This window comes from Pelophylax lessonae (assembly GCF_965119305.1).
Source record: "Pelophylax lessonae genome assembly, chromosome: 7".
NCBI classification, from domain to species: domain Eukaryota; kingdom Metazoa; phylum Chordata; class Amphibia; order Anura; family Ranidae; genus Pelophylax; species Pelophylax lessonae.
The window spans coordinates 273268172-273285417 of record NC_138774.1 but is presented as its reverse complement, the minus strand read 5'-3'; the positions used below and the strand labels follow the sequence as shown (position 1 = coordinate 273285417).

At 49.8% G+C, this 17246-nt stretch overlaps 1 protein-coding gene across 5 annotated transcripts in view; it reads left to right on the top strand.

Moving 5' to 3' along the window:
* SH3GLB2 (SH3 domain containing GRB2 like, endophilin B2) overlaps nucleotides 1–17246 on the top strand; it is a 143431-nt gene that overhangs the window by 122622 nt on the left and 3563 nt on the right. For 3 of the 5 annotated variants that reach the window (XM_082263088.1, XM_082263086.1, XM_082263084.1), the window contains 2 exons: nucleotides 5203–5303; nucleotides 12498–12512. In XM_082263088.1, the coding sequence (XP_082119214.1) occupies nucleotides 5203–5303; nucleotides 12498–12512 (116 nt within the window). The remainder of the gene's footprint in view (nucleotides 1–5202; nucleotides 5304–12497; nucleotides 12513–17246) is intronic. The other 2 variants (XM_082263087.1, XM_082263085.1) reach the window with 1 other exon arrangement.

The window sequence follows — 17246 nt, the reverse complement described above, 5'->3', positions numbered from 1 at the left end:
AGTTAGCAGTGATCCTCAGACGTGTGCTGTGGTTAAAATGCTGGTCAGCTGACCTAGGTTCCAAAAAGACCTTGACCAATCTCCCCTTTCAGGGGAATCGTCTATTTGGAGCCAACCTAGATGAAATCATTAAGGATGCCACTGGGGGCAAGAGCACTTTTTTGCCACAGGCTGCAAAAGCTAAGGGACCTCGCAACAAGCGAGGACCTTTCTTTACCGCCCATAAAGGGCGCCCGGCTGGTACTAGCGGGAAAGGCAAGACTCCTCCAGGAGGGTTCAAGAACAGCCAAACCCGAAGCAAAGGAGTACACAGCCTGAAGGTGCGCCCCCACCCGGTTTCAGGGTGGGGGGACGTTTTCACCGGTATTCAGGACATTAGATCGAGCATCAACCACTACTACCGGTGCGATTCTTCCCTTCCAACATTTAAGTACCACAGGAAGCGGTAGTTACCGTTCCCTGAAAAGATCTTTTCCTTTACCTTTTCCTAAGATTAGTCCCGATACCTCACAGGAATCGGATCTGGTTGACCAGATAGGCCAAGTAGCCTCTAGTCGGGTGACTTCGGTCCCTGAGGTTCAACCAGAAAAGATCACCTTTCCTGATAACTATCAGGTATCTGATAAATGTGTGGGAACAGAAAACGACCAGACTTTCTCGGATGGTCGGGGCCAGATAGCTCTAGGGACGCCTGGTTCAGATCCAATCAGCGCCAGTGGTCCTAGAAATTCTAGGCTGGCCTCCTCAAGCCGGCCTGGCCGACTTGGACATGTTAGTCGCAGACGTTCCGTGGGAACTTCGTCTCAGGGAGTGTCTGTGGTCTCAAGGACCAATTTACCTTCGTGCTTTACAGTCGCTGGTTTTAATGGCCTGGCCATTGAGACCCAAGTACTGAAGGACAGAGGTTTGTCTACTTCAGTCATTCCTACCCTTATTAAAGCAAGGAAAGCGACTTCCAGCAAAGTCTATTATCACACATGGAAGACTTATATTGCGTGGTGCGAATCTTTAGGATTTCCTCCACGTACCTATTCGGTGACTCGAACATTGGCTTTTTTGCAACAAGGGGTTGAGCAGAAGCTAGCCTTGAGCACCATCAAGGGTCAAGTTTCAGCATTAGCAATCTTCTTTCAGAAGCCTTTAGCTACCAAATCCTTGGTGCGGAATTTCATCCAGGGGGTGCGGCACCTGGCTCCTCCAGTCCGCGCGCCCTTACCGCCCTGGGATCTTAATTTGGTTTTGTCGGTTCTACAGAAACCTCCTTTTGAAAACATCAGGGAGATTCCCTTGCTTACTCTATCCCAGAAGGTGGCCTTCTTGGTGGCTATTACTTCTGCTCGCAGGGTGTCAGAACTGGCTGCATTATCATGCCAGTCACCATACCTAGTGATTCATAGGGATAAGGTAGTACTTCATCCTAAGCCATCTTTTCTTCCCAAGGTGGTTTCAGATTTTCATCTGAATGAAGATATTGTACTACCTTCCTTGTGTCCTCAGCCCAAGCATCATCGGGAACATGCGTTGCATTCCTTAGATGTGGTTCGGGCAATCAGGGTATACCTGAAAGCTACGGAATCATTCCGTAAGACGGATTCACTTTTTGTGATCACGGATGGCCCCAGAAAGGGTTTGCCTGCATCTGCCGTGACCATTGCCAAATGGATTAGACAAACGGTGGTACAGGCTTATTCTATTAAGGGTCAGAGTCCTCCGTTCCCTGTTAGGGCGCACTCCACTCGAGCGCTCAGTACTTCCTGGGCCTTTCGCCATCAGGCGTCAGTGGTCCAGGTATGTAAGGCGGCCACCTGGTCGTCGGTACATACCTTTACAAAATTCTATAAAATTGATGTGACGGCATCGGCGGATGCCTCATTTGGCCGCAAGGTTTTGCAGGCCGCAATTTGAGGAGACCGGTGGTCTACCTCGAGGGTTTTTTTCTGTTTGAAAAAAAAAAGAAAAAAATTGTTTTCTCTTTTTTTTTGGTTGAGTCTCATCATTAAGGATGAGCATTGTAAACTTCTAGTTGGCACCGGTTGGGCCTTCTAGATTGGGATTTGATTTCCATTTTCCCACCCCTCAGTTGTGATACTGCTCTGGGACGTCCCGAAGGTGGTGTATCACCGAGGACTACGTCTGTCGATGAGCGCTAGAGAAAAATGGATTTTAGTAAAATCTTACCGTAAAATCCTTTTCTCTTAGCTCATCGACAGACGTAGTCCCCGCCCCTCTGTTTTGGAGTTGGGTTGGGTTAAATTCTCTAAGCACTGCTTTTTCACATAACTGATTTGCTGAGGCAGAGAGAGAGAGGATATACCCTCTGGGACTGCCCCTAGGGTGTGGCCAGAGCTTTTTAATTTCCTGTCTAGTCCTGCTCCTGCGGAGGTAACATAACCCGAAGGTGGTGTATCACCGAGGACTACGTCTGTCGATGAGCTAAGAGAAAAGGATTTTACGGTAAGATTTTACTAAAATCCATTTTTACGGTTTACAACCTCTTTAACAGCTTGGCTGTTGAAAGCCAGGTGCTGAAGGATAGAGGGTTGTCTGAATCGGTGATTCCCACGCTGCTAAATGCTTGCAAATCTACCTATAGGAAGATTTACCATCGCGTTTGGAAAGCGTATGTTGCGTGGTGTGAATCTCTTGGGGTTCACTCCCGCTTCTTTTCGGTGGCTTGGAGTTTTGCTTCCTCCACCAAGGTGTTGAGCAGCGTCTGGCCTTGGGTACCATCAAGGGCCAGATTTTGGCCTTGGCGGTTTTCTTTCAATGTCCTTTGGCCACACATTCTTTGATTTGCACCTTTATTCTGGGGGTTTACCACTTGGCTCCTCCAGTACGGTCTCCGTTGCCTCCGTGGGACCTCAATTTTTCAGAAACCGCCTTTTGAAAATAATTGTGGGATTCCTCTGCTTACATTGTCCCAGAAGGTGGCCTTCTTGGTGGCTATTACTTCTGCATGCAGGGTGTCGGAGCTGGCAGCGTTGTCTTGTCGTTCACCTTGCCTAGTGGTTCACAGAGATAAAGTGGTGCTTCGCTCCTGTCAGTCATTCCATCCTAAGGTTGTTTTTGGTTTTCATCTGCATGAAGACATTGTGTTGCCCTCCCTGTGTCCTAAATCTAAACATCCTAAGGAGATTGCCTTGCATTCTCTGGATGTTGACAAGGCTTTCAGGGTGTACCTAATGGCTATTGAGCCATTTTAGGATAGCAGACTCACTATTTGTACTTAAGGATGGACCCCGAAATGGGTTGGTCGTGTCCGTTTCCGGATGGATCAAATAGAGGGTGGTGCAGGCCTTTTCAGTTAGGGTCAGGTTCCTCCTTTCCCTGTTAGGCGCATTTCTACTTGGGTGCTTAGTGCCTTCCGTCATCTGGCGTCAGTGATGCAGGTTTGCATGGCGGCCACCTGGTCGTCTGTGCACACTTTCACAAAGTTTTATAAAGCATCTGCGGATGCTACTTTTGGCCGCAAGGTTTTCCAGGCCACTGTTTAAGAGGACCTGGTCCTCTTTGAGAGTGTATTGTTTTAAGGTGAGTTCCGGTTGTTCCTGATTGAGCTCCATCTTAGCTGGTTGGCTAGGTTTAGCCTTTGGGAATTTTCTGCTGTGTGTTTTCCCACCCCTCATGTTTAACACAGCTTTGGGACATCCCAATGCTTAAGAAGATTCTGGAGCTGTGTCTGTCAATGAACATCAGCGAAAAGGATTTTACGTTAAGACAAAAATCTAATTTTTCTTTTCCTTTCAATGATAATGGTACACAGGACAAATAGAGAGGGCGTTGCGTTTTTAATTAGGTTGCTCTATGTTAGTGAAACTTGCAAAAATGGCGTAATTTTTTAAATTGGGCCCACCAAAATGCATAGTACTGCGGTACCATGCGGTTTAGTGGGTGAAAACATGCATGCAATTGTTGGATGTGTGGGTGCCATTCAAAATGACAAAATATCACGAAATTAAATGAAATGGCACCTGCCTGCAATTGTAAAAGGCAATGTATTTTTTATGATGCAGAAAAACCCAACTGCACCTGGTGTGGAAAAGCCCTAAAATGTTGTTTTTAAGGCAGAATCAGGCAGTTAATAGTTTGTAAATCCCCTCCTCCTCATCAGCTAGCACAAATTCCCTCTCCTCCAAAATGCCCCCTCCTACCACCGATCTCCCCTGCAAGTTATTTAGTTAGTAACTAAAAAAAAAAAAAAAAAAAAAAAAAGAGACTTTACAAACATCTTATACTTAAGAGGGTCCCTCATCTTCTAGGGTCCCTCTTTGGCGGCTCCTGGCCCCTCCCTCCGAGTGCCCCCACAGCAAACAGCTTGCTATGGGGGCACCCAAGCTGAGTCACAGCTCCCTGTGTCCATTCAGACAGAGCCGCGCCCGGCCTTTTTCTCTCCTAAGTGACTGACTTTGACTGCAGTGGGAGCCAATGGCACTGCACTGCTGTCTCAGCCAATGAAGAGGGGAGTCCTGAGCAGCTGAGACATGCCTGCAACATCGCTGGATCTAGATAGGCACAGGTAAGTATGGGGGGGGGGGGGGGGCTGCTGCACACAGAAGGTTTTTTATCTTAATGCAAATTGATTTTGCAAACCCTTTAATCACAGCAAACTTACTGTGTGCACTGCCCAAACTTTCCTTAGCGACTGGTGGCGCAATCGGTTAGTAGGATGCGGGCAGCCGGCTTGTACAGCTTCCAGTTTTGCCGGCAGTAGAATAGCTAGCAGCAGGGAGGAGGAATGGGATGTGCTCTCCGTGCTCCATATATACAGAGGTTAACACAGGAAACCTTTAATCATCGGACTCTATCAGGACTTTCTGTAAGTTTGCTGCGGCACCCCAGTTAAAAACCCCTGTTCTAATCCTTCGCCACTGTCCAAAACTACAATTTTATTTATTTTTTTAAATCAAAGAATGGCGGTTGGAAGGCAGATGTGTGGAAGTCATTTCTTCAATGGTTGAACGCTGCAAAATCTTCTTTTGCTATCAAGAGCAATGGAGTGGCACCTCACTGATGCTCACAATGAAGGAGAGGATTTTTTTTACTAAGTTATGGCTTGCACAGACATCTAAGATCCTACATTTACACACGCCAACACCAATTGCCTTGTCTTACTTGTTGACAGTATTTAATGTTTACTAATGACCTGAGCGTTCGCTGATAGATGATATCCTGGAAAAATTATTTTATGTTTCTCTTCTATAGGTCAACCACCTCCGCTGTTTGCATGAGTTTGCAGAAGCCCAGGCTACATATTATGCCCAATGCTATCAGTATATGGTGGACCTCCAGAAACAGTTGGGCAGGTAGGGATGCATTAAAATGTATATATTGCATACTGTACAAGTGATTTATGTCATATGCTGTCATAGGACTTTAATTTAACCCCTTCGCGCCTAAGCCTTTTTCTGACATTTGTTGCTTACAAGTTAAAATCAGTATTTCTCTTGCGTCCTCCGACAGTCGCCGCCCATTCACAGTCTTCACTTATGGGGTATTGACTTCATCTCCACTGGAGTTTCTAGGCATAAGACTTGTAAAAGAACAATAAATCTACATAGTCACACCCATGGGGGCTGTCCTACTAGTCCAATACCCCCCTGCAATAGCCAACCCAATTCAGTTTGTCTTCTGCCTAGCTTAGGAGTGGATAGGCTTCCCTGTGCTGGGGCTACAGTCTCAGCCTTCCTCTTTTTCATTATGATTTATTTTCTGGAAACGTAATTTTTCTTTACATTGCTAGCTGTTTATTTTGTCAGCGCTAGTTTAGTTAGATCTTCGGTTGAAGACGACGTTGCGGAGCTGGGAATCGGACTGACCGTCCTGGTTCTCCAGGACAGCGGGTCGGATGGAATCCCAGCCCGCCATTGAGCGTTTCGCGGGCTATGTGTTCGCCCTGGCCTCATAAACGACCCATCCCTGTCCATCAGGGATGCAGCCAGGTGAGGTGGCTACCTCACTGGACACAGCATAGGTTTGTCCGTGCATTCATAGTGTCCTGCGTTTTTGGCGGCACTCCCCTGCCATCTGAGGGTGGGCGGTTTCCCGCTTGATCTGAGGCACCCCACGCCATCGGTACAGGTAAGTACACTCTATGTGGGGCCTCAGTTTGGGTACGGCTGTCCATGTGTGTCTGTGGTGTCCCCTGTGTCTGTGCGTTTTTGGGCTCCCTGTTCAGGTCCCTGCGGGGGCGCTTTTCTCTCACGGCTGCGCTGTGTGGGGTGTTTGGGGGTCCCTAGCCTACATGTCACTTAGGGTGCTTGAGGATGCAGACATTTGCGGCGACCGCTGCGTGGTAACACACCGCCGGTCTGCCATTTTTAATGTGGGCAGCATGTCTGGCTTCGCTGTGGGCGCTCTTGCAGCATGCTATGTAGTGTATTTTCACGCCATCCGGCGCCATCTTGGTGGCAATGCGATCGTTCCGAGCACATGTCAGCGGCCATCTTGCCGAAGCCTCCCATTAGTTTACATAGGCATTCATTTTCCCTTGGCCTGCAGCCTGGCTCAGCCTCCAGCGGTGACATCACTTCCTCCTTTTTAACAGGAGAGTCCGAAGGAGCTGGTAACACTTTGTGGGGTTCTGTCCTGCTGCTCTTTTTCCTGCCTTGCCTTGTGTGTCTTTCCTGGTCAGTTGTGTCCCTGTGGGGGTTCTGTATATTACAGTCTTATAGTGGTGTGCTGGGGAGGGCTCCGCAGTGCACTTAAAGGGCCAGGTTCAAAAAAAAAAAAAACGTATCTTTTCTGCTATGGAATCCCAGGACAGCAAATTCCCGCCAGCCTTGGTGGGGGATTCAGAGTCATCTGCATCCTCTAACCAGACTGATTTGGCTGCTATTGTGGCAACTTTGGTGTCAAATGGATGTGCTGATGTCTGAACGTGCTGCTAGGAAAAGGCCAAGGATTTCCTTTTCTTCTGATTCTGAGTGTGAAATTGTTGCTGTAGGTAGCGTGGCTCTTTCAGGGTCTCGCTCTTCTCAGGACCCGCAAGAGTCTGAGGGGGAGGCGGAGGTCGCAGGGGTGGATGATTCCCCCCCTGGGTCACCCGAGGAACGCGCAGCTATGGATGAGTTGATCCTAGCAGTGAAGGAAACGCTACATTTGGAGGATGAGCCCACTCCTCCGGGCGTTGTGTCCTCTTTTGGAACACACAGGACCCGCAAGACGTCACAGGTTTTTCCTTGCCCCGCGGAATTTCACCATAAGGTGACTGAGCTATGGCGTAATTTGAAGCACACATTCGTGGTGCCTAAGAAGTTTCAACTTCTCTACCCTTTTGCGGCTACTACGCCTGCGCACTGGTGTGTGCCTCCTCAAGTGGATCACACGGTGGCCAGGTTAAACAAGTCTACCCTGTTGCCCACTGAGGACTCCCCGGTGTTTCGGGATCCTACTGATAGGAGACTGGAGTCTCTTGCCCGTCATGCCTATACGGTGGCGGGTTCCATGCTCAAACCGATTTTTGCTTCTGTGATGGTGGCTCAGGCTGTGGCGGATTGGACCACGGTGCTCAAACGCACTCTCGTGGCCGACTCTGCCCCTGCCACTACTGTGGCCATGGTGGAGCAGATTCATTGTGGGGTTATGTATTTGTGCGATGCGGCTCTGAATGAGGCCCCATTGGCAATACGCCTGTACAGTGTCACTGTGGTTAACCGTCAATTAATCTGGTTGAAGTGCTGGTCGGCTGACCAGAAGTCCAGGAAGACGGTGGCTGACATCCCCTATGCGGGATCTCGCCTTTTTGGGTGGGGAATCCTTGGACGAACTGGTTAAGGGTGTCTCTGGGGGTAAGAGCACTCTGCTCCCCCAGAATCCAGAGGGCAAGTTTTTCTGCGGTAAGCTGGGCCCATCCTTTAAACCTACTCAAGGGTCCTTTCGTGCCTTCAGGGCGCAAGACAAGGGGAAACCCTTCAAGGGCCAAGGTAATCAAAAAAAAGCCCTGGTTTGGCAAACAAAAATCCAGCCAGGCCGGTGCGGCGGCTCAGTCTGCCTCTGCCTGAAGGGGCGCCCTCACCCGTTTCAGGGGTGGGGGGACGTTTGCGCGGTTTCCTACAACCTTGGCTGCTCCGAATCCCAGACAGGTGGGTTCAGGAAATCATTCGGTGAGGGTACAAGATTGAATTTCTTTCAAGGCCGACAAACAGATGCTTTCCCTCAAATCTTCATTTGACCCCAGGGCGGTTACAGGATCTGCATCAGGCGGTGCAGGATCTTCTCGCTCAGGGGGTGATTGTCCCGGTGCCTCATCGGGACAGGTTTCGGGGTTTCTATACGAATCTGTTCACTGTGCCCAGAAAGGAGGGCAAAGTGCATCCGATTCTGGACTTAAAAGCACTGAACCACTTCGTGCGCGTTCAAGAATTCCACATGGAATCACTCCGTTCAGTGGTGGCCTCCCTGAATCCGGAAGAGTTCCTGGCTTCCATAGACCTGAAGGATGCGTATCTGCCCATTTTCGAGAGTCATCAGAGGTACCTCCGATTCGATATCGCGGAGGATCATTACTAGTTTGTGGCGTTGCCTTTCGGTCTCACTTCGGCTCCAAGGGTCTTTCCCAAAGTCTTGGCGGCTGTTCTGGACCTGTTGCAGGCACAGGGCATCGCGGTCTTGAGTTTTGAGTTGTCCGGAATGGCAAACATGTCCACTTGAGGAGGGTACCAGAGGTTGGAGATTTGGAGAAAAACGTGGGGATGTAGAGACCACTCGTTGTCTGCAAACCTTCTGGATAGAGAGTCTGCTACTGTGTTTAGCCGGCCTGGAATGTAAACTGCCCTGAGATCTCGCAGGTTCCTTTCTGCCCACAGCATTATGGGTTCAACCTCTCTTAGGAGGGTCCTGCTGCGAGTACCTCCCAGTCTTAGCAGGTATGCCACTCCCACCTTGTTGTCCAATTTTAGAAGAACTCTGTGGCCCTGGAGGAGGGGTGCCAAGGAAATCAGAGCCAGGAATGCCGCTCTTAGTTCTAGAACGTTGGATACCACTCCTTTGGTTGAGTGAGACCATCTTCCCTGCAGCTTGACATCCCCGCAATGGGCGCTCCATCCGTGTCCACTTGCATCGGACGTAAGGATGGTCCAGTTGAACGAGCCTAGGCAACGGGGGTTGGCGAGATTCTCCCTCTTCGTCCACCTAAACAGGCTTCTGCGCATTAAGGTGGTCACTTGGATCTCCATTGTGACAGAAAGCCTGTTTGGAAGAGCCTCAAGTGCCAGTGGGACTACGGCAACATGGGAATACATGAGGACATTGTGCCCACTAAACTCAGACACTGAGAGGCCGTCAGATGAGTACTCCGAATTACAGTGAACATCCTCTGTATGATCATAGCCATCTTTTGGAGAGGTAAGGACACTGTCCCCACCGGGGTATTGAACATCATCATCTGTTGTGTCGGGGATAGGTTGCTCTTTTGGAAATTTATGAGCCAATCGAACTCCTGTAAGGTTTGAAGAAGAATCTCCCTGTGAGATCTGAGCTGATCCAGATTGCTTGCTGACAGGAGAATGTCATCCAGATGATGATACACTCTCAGCCCCCTCAACCTGAGGGGGGCAAGAACAGTTATCAGGATTTTGGTGAATACTCGCGGAGATGTATAGAGCCCGAATGGAAGAGCCTTGAACTGAAGGTGTGTCTTGCCTACAGGGAATCTCAGAAATCTCTGATAATCTGGAAAGATTGGAATATGTAGATATGCGTCCGGTAGATCAAGAGATATCAACCAATCTCCTGGTTGGATGACCTGGATGATAGTTTGCAAAGACTCCATCTTGAAGCTCCCGAGCTCTATATATCGGTTGAGCCTCTTGAGGTCTATCACCAGCCTCCAACCTCCCGTCTTCTTTTGAACTAGAAAGAGTGGGGAATAGAAACCCGTGTAACGCTCCGCCAATGGAACTGGTATGGCTGCACCTTGAAGCTAAAGGTCTGTCAGGAATTGGGATAATGCCAAAGCTTTTGATGGAGAGGCTGGTATTCTTGACTCCTGAAACGAGGCGTGAGGAGGAGGATGGGAGAATACCCACCGGTGACCCAGACGGATTGTTGACAGAATCTAAGGGTCCTGGCAACGAGAAGTCCAAACTGGGAGAAAGGACTGCAGCCTGACTCCGACCGGGAGGGATTGGAATCTTCTGGCGTCAAAAAGGCTTCGCTGCCTCCTGGGGGGCGGTGAAAGCCTTGGTTTTGCGCGTGTTCAGAAAGGAGGCCTGGGTGCCTCTCCAGGGTCTTCTGTTATCCCTGCTCTGCCTGGATTGCCTATAATCCCTGGAATTTGAGGGTCGGAATCTAGATGAATAGACTCTTGTCCTTCTGGCTTTTTTGTCTTGAGGAAGGAGACCAGACTTGCCTCCAGTTACCCTGGAAATTGCCTTGTCGGTTGTGACGGTACTCGCCGTCACTGAGACTGAAAAAAAACTATGTGACAGATAAATTGATGGTTTGGACTGCTCAGTTGATCAGACTTGTAACAGATGCATGTCATCAGCTCAAACACCTGTCTTCCATGGATTGTAAATCATGTTGATTTGATCATCTATTGTTTACTGTGGGTTCTCAGTATTTACACTATAATATGTGTATTTGTATCTGTTTTACTTTTGGTGCCGGCAGTCTGGGCTTCCAGGCTGACTTAAGTACGCTGAGCTAATTAGCATGTGAATGATAACCTTGTCTAGATGGGATTAGCCATGAGTCAGCTCTACCTCGTTATCTATTCATTATGTGATGCTTTTATGTAAATATTCAGGCCATTGTTCATGTAGTGACTGTCATGCTTCTCAAGTGTATAAAAATCTGCTGCTTGTTTTAATAAGAGAGTTAGTTGCTTTCAGAGACATACAAGCTAAGTTCAGGCTAGTTTTGTATGGGGGGCGGCTGGAATATCTCTATATGTCCAGACTGGAGGAAGCCTTATACTGACAGAAGACCACAAGCACGGTGTGGGTCGACGGTTCCGTCACATCGGTTTTTTCTCCGATTCTCCCTTTTGGCCATTACTGTGTGGAGCATTGACTGCGCAGAACAGCGGATGGTATCAATGGCGGCCTCCCCAATGAAGTCTGCCGATATCTTCAGCTCCTCCAGCGCCTTAATGATGTCTTCTCTGGGGACATTTTGGTGTAGAGCTGTCTCGACATTTTCAGTCCATGCCTTGATGGCATTGGAGACAGATGTGAGGACAATAGCTGGTTTACAGGCCGCGCCCGAAGCCAAGTAGCCCCTTTTTAGGTCTAGGTCGATTCTTCGATCTAGCGGGTCCTTAAAAGAAGCTGAATCCTCCATAGGCAGTGTGATAGTTTTGGCGAGTCGTATGACTGCAGCAGCTACCACCGGCATGGAATTCAACGACTGCGCCTCAGCCTCGGCTAGAGGGTATAGCTTATTAAGGCAGCCTAAGGAGAACTTTTTATCTGTCTTCTTCCATTCCTCTTCGATGATCTCTCTTATTTCGCCCATTAGAGGAAAGAATATCTGCTTCCTTTTAAGGAAGGGAAAATATGTCCTCAATTTTTGAATGGGTTCTTCGGGATCCTCCCAGGCAATCGCCGTCTTGACTGCCTAACTAAAGGGTGGGATTAAGGCATAATTAAAGCCTGAAGGGTCCGACTCCTCTGAGGATTCCTCCGAGAGGTGCCCTGAAGATGCCTCCCCATGTAATAGACCCGAAGGACGAGAAGGGTTTAGGCCTGAGGGGCCTGGAGCGCTAGCATCCCTGTCCGGAACCTGAGCTGTAGAAGGAGCCGTCTGTGCAGGGACCAGAGTTGTCAATTCTGAGAGGGAAACCTTCATAGTCTGCTAGAGTAGATCTACCACTTGTTGGTTCTCCAGCTCGCGGTTGGACGCGTAGTCCCGAAAACAGTCCTGGCAGACCAATTTGCTAGGTAAAGGCACTGCGCCACAAGCCCAGCACTTCTTCCTCGAGGAGTGGGATGGTGGAGAAGGAGAGTGATGGTGTCTTGACCTCGATCTCTCTGAGGATCTATAGTGGGATGATCTTGATCTGCGGTCTGGACTATCATGGTCGCGATGCCTTGAAGATTTTCCGGATCTCTTGGAGTGAGCCGGGCTGGAATAAAGGACATTTGTTTAATCCATAAAGGCACTCTTTTTCTTCTTTCTTCAATACTTAGGAAAGGTGGTCCCATACCTATTGTCAGGATCTTGGTTGCGTGACGAGTGGCTCATTGCCGGGCATTGCAGGAGGACCGGCTGTGGAAGGGAGGGAAGGAAAAAGAAAGGAGAAACGGTACCGGGGGGTGATGCCTCTAGCTGCAGGTACCGGGGGGTGATGCCTCTAGCTGCAGGTACCGGGGGGTGATGCCTCTAGCTGCAGGCATCGCCCTGTTACAACTCCTTGAAGCCGAGGCCACATATTTACATTCCGTAGGCACGAAAGGGTTAAATAGTGCTTGCATATAAACGTAAACAGAATTACTTGCATTTAATTAATGTTTGTAATGCCGTGTTTCATTTAAATTTTTTCCCTACGCTGGCAGCTCAAAGGGTGATGTGTAAGTATACTATTTTTTTTTTTTTGTCATGCATTTGGTATTTAGTGTCTTGCCCCAAGTAACCAAGCTCTTCCCGATATACCTCTTATTCTAAAGTCATGGTGAACATAGGTTTTTTTTATCTGTCACTGGGTCTGAGTACTGAAATTGTAAGAAGAAACTGTTGTATTAACTCTAACAACTATTCCGCTTCCATACTGTACTTCCCTACCCCAGAAATGTGATGATCCGGTTTGTAGCTGCAAAAAGATTCTTCTTTTATAAAAGTTATGCACCAAGGCCTTAAGGCATTAAATAGATGTATTTCACTGATTCCCAAGAGAGAAATTTTTTATTTAGGAAACCTAAGAGAGAAAAACATGGCAACTTCTGCTAGGCTTTCCTTCTAAAAATGCTGGTTCAGTTGGCTTGGAGGAACGGTGGAGCTGATCCAACCACCTAATTTCTCTATCGTTCATTGATGGACGCAGTCCTTTGATGCATATCAGTAGGGTAATACCGCCCCCCTACAGGAGTAGGACACTAGCCTGAAAGAATTTCTGGCTACGCCTATGGGCAGTCCGTCCCTGGGGGGTATACCCTCTCTCTTCCTGCATAGGATGTCAGTTTTTTTTTCTGCCTAGTAAGGAGTAAGGACCTAGTTCCTAGCTGGGATCTTTGGTCCTGGCATGGGAGTATTTTTTTTTTTTTTTATGTAGCATTTTTTTAGCTAGTCTTTTATTTTCTCTGGAACGATTTTCCTGTGAGATCTTCAAGCAATTATGCTGGGCGACAGACTGGACCCCCATATCCAGTGATCACCCCCAGTCTGGCCAGCGAGCGCATGTAGGCATTAGCTCCTCGCTGGGTCGGCTGCGAAATAGTCCCACTGGACAGGGACTGGCCCCGCGAGTAAACGTCTCACCACGACACACACACGACAGGGTCCAGGCTTATGTCGCAGCATTCCTATTTAGCCGACAGCCCCCCTACTACGGTGGCGTGGGGTCCTGTCATGAGATGGCGCCCGCCTGTGTTCCCGGTATGGTGAGTAAAATTTTTTTCTGTCATTTTTCCCAAAAGTTGCTGGCGGGTCCTATTAGTGCAACATGGACCCCTCAGACCATGTGTCCCCACCTGATCCCCTCACGGAGGCCTCAGGGCCCTCCGGGTCGCAACTGTCCACTGATGCGATTTCAGCTGTCCTGGAAGCTTTTGTGTCCTGGGTGGAGGTGGCATTTAGAGGGCGGGGTGCGCAGAAGTGACCCCCCACCTACCCCTGCCTCCTCTGACGTCTCGGACTCTGAGTCTGACCCAGCCACCACAGACGCCAAGTCACCACCTGGCCAAGTCGGGTACCCCGCACCATGCCTCCTCTGATAGTGAGGATGAGCCGCCTTTTGCACAGGATAAGGCGCGGGTGGGCTGCACTGATTGTTTCGGTGCGCGAAACCCTAAAATTGGAGGAATGCAGCTGTCGTCGCTTCTGGGGGGTGGGTTGCCTTCGGCACCCATAAACCTCCGAGGGTGGAAAAGTCTTTTCCCTTCCCCACTTATCTTGCTGGCCTGCTTGCCAAAGAATGGGAGTGGCGGACACGTTCTCCCGGGGTGTCTAGGCGGTTTACCAGGCGCTACCCTTTTGAGGAGTCTCTGGTGAAGAAGTGGTCGGTGCCCCCCTAAGGTGGATCCCCCGGTTTCCAGACTTAACAAGGCTACCGTGATTCCGGTGGAAGATTCTCCATCCTTTAAGGACCCAGAGGATAGGAAGGCGGAGGCTGTGGCCCGCAACATGTACGCTATGGCGGGGACTGCGTTACGACCTGCCTTTGCTTTGGCCTTAGTCATCCAAGCGGTGATTGAATGGGCGAAGCTGCTATGACGTGATGGAGAGGGCCAGCATGTCTCTCCTGAATTTGGGGAGCTGTTGGACCAGATGGTGCTTGCGCTGTTGGTCTGCAGATCAGGCTTTTAAGAACACCTTGACGGAACTCCCCTTTCAGGGAAGACCACTATCAGTTTGTGGCGTTACCCTTTGGTTTAGCCTCTGCCCCTCGGGTCTTCACAAAAGGTGTTGGCCCCGGTCCTGGCACTGTTGCGACAGTGGCGGATATCGGTCCTGGACGATCTGATTCTCCGTGCGGGGTCCCCTGCGTTGCTGACAGAAAATTTGGGAGTCACCATGTGTACTCTGGAGGAGTTTGGTTGGGTTGTGAACCTCCAAAAGTCGTCTCTGACCCCTTCCATGAAACTGATCTATCTGGGCCTGACCCTGGACTTGTCCTTTGCCAGGGTGTTTCTACCTCCAGAAAAACTCCAGAAGATCCAGTCGGCAGGTCGCTTGTTGATGTCCAACGACCGACCGTCCCTTCGGATCTGTATGAGAGTATTGGGACTGATGGTGTCCTCCTTTGAGACGGTCCTATTCGCTCAGTTCCACACGAGGGTTCTTCAAAAGGAAATTCTTCAAGTGGAACAAACACCCGAATTCTCTGGATTTTTGGATTCGGTTAAGCCACAGGACCAGAGAGTCCCTAGTCTGGTGGCTTCGGTCAGGAAAATCCTTTCTCCTTATATACTGGACGGTTGTCACCACGAATGTGAGTCTGTCCGGGGGGGGGGGAGAGTCGGGGAGTCCTCAATCAGGACTCGGCCCAGGGAGTCTGGTCCCTGGAGGAATCTCGATTGCCGATCAATGTCCTGGAGCTGAGAGCGATCCGGCTTTGCCTGACACACCGGACCGAACGTCTGGAGGGTTGTTCAGTGCGCATTCAATCAGACAATGCCATGGCTGTGGCTTACGTCAATCACCAAAGGGGCACCAAGAGTGTCCTTGCGGCCCTGGAAGTGGCGGACATTCTACATTGGGCTACACATTCCGGGAGTGGAGAATTGGCAGGCGGATTACCTTAGCTGCCAGGCCTTGGATGCAGGGGAGTGGTCCCTGCATCCGTAGGCGTTTCACCAGTTGTGCCTTCGCTGGGGCACTCCGGACATGGATCTGTTGGCATCTCAAATCAACCGGAAGGTACAGCGGTTTGTGGCCCGCTCCCGAGGCTCTGTGGCAGATGCGCTGGTGGCCCCCTGGGGCCGGTACCGACTGATGTATGCCTTTCCTCCTCTCAAGTTGCTGCCAAGACTTCTTCGCAGGCTAGAGGCAGAAGGGATTCCGTTCATTCTTGTGGCTCTGGACTGGCCTCGTCGCGCTTGCTACGCCGACCTGGTCAGGCTAGTTGCAGACGCTCCTTGGAGACTTCCTCTCAGGGAGGATCTACTGTCTTAAAGGACAATCTTCCATCCTGCTTTACAGTCACTGGCTTTAATGCTTGGCTGTTCAAAGCCAGGTGCTGAACGACAGGGGTTTTATCTGCTTCAGTGATTCCCACTCTGCTAAAAGCGAGGAAGGCGTCTTCCAGGAAGAATTATCATTGTACGTGGAAGTCGTACATTGTGTGGTGTGAGTCCCTTGGGACCCACCCGCGCTCTTATTCGGTGGCTCAGATCTTGGCTTTCCTTCAACTGGGAGTTGATCAAAAGTTGGCCTTGAGTACTATCAAGGGTCAGGTCTCGGCCTTGGCTATTTTCTTCCAGAGGCCGTCGGCCGCCCATTCCCTGGTGCGTAGTTTCGTCCAGGGGGTGTGACATTTGGTACCTCCGGTGCGACCTCAGCTACCGACATGGGATCGTAATTTGGTGCTGTCGGTTCTCCAGAGGCCTCCCTTTGAGAATATTCGGGAGGTCCCCCTGCTTACTCTGTCTCAGAAGGCGGCCTTCTTGGTGGCTATCACTTCTGTGCGCAGGGTGTCGGAACTGGCGTCGCTGTCCTGTCGTTTTCCCCATTTGGTGGTTCACAAGGACAAGGTGGTCCTAAGGCCGGATCCTTCTTTCCTGCCGAAGGTGGTTTACAGTTTTCACCTGAATGAGGACATCGTGTTACCTTCCTTGTGTTCGAAGCCTAAACATCCTAAGGAATTTGCTCTGCATACCCTGGATTTTGTTCGGGCGATCGGGTGTATTTGGCGTCTACCAAGCCTTTTCGCTCATGGATGGCCCGAAGAAAGGGCTGCCTGCGTCTGCTGCGACTATTTCCAGATGGATCAGACAGACAGTGGTGCAAGCTCATTACATTAAGGGTAAGGTTCCTCCCTTCCCTGTCAAGGCACGTTCTACTCGGGCGCTTAGTGCTTCCTGGGCTTTTCGCCATCAGGCATCTGTGCTTCAGGTGTGCAAGGCGGCGACTTGGTCGTCTGTTCACACTTTTAGTAAATTTTATAAGGTGGATGTAATGGCATCTGCGGAAGGCGCTTTTGGCCGCAAGGTTTTGCAGGCCGCGGTTTAGGGGGCCCCTTGTCCTTCCTTCCTTGAGGGTGTTCTTCTGTTTGTTTTCAGGTGGACCTCATCTGGTTGTTCTGATGAGTCCTGTGTTGCCTGGTTGGCCATGTTGGCCTTGGGGACTGTTTTTTCTTTGTTCTGCTGTTCCCACCCCTCATTTTGGTACTGCTCTGGGACGTCCCTACTGATATGCATCAGAGGACTGCCTCTGTCAATAAATGATAGAGAAAACAACTGGATTTGTGACTTGCCATAAAATCCTTTTCTCTTAGGTTCATTGACGGACGCAGTACCCGCCCCTCTAATTTTTTGAGTGGGTTGGTGTGCTTTTCTCTGACACTACTTTGGTACAAAACTGACATCCTATGCAGGAAGAGAGAGGGTATACCCCCAGGGACTGCCCATAGGCGTAGCCAGAAATTCTTT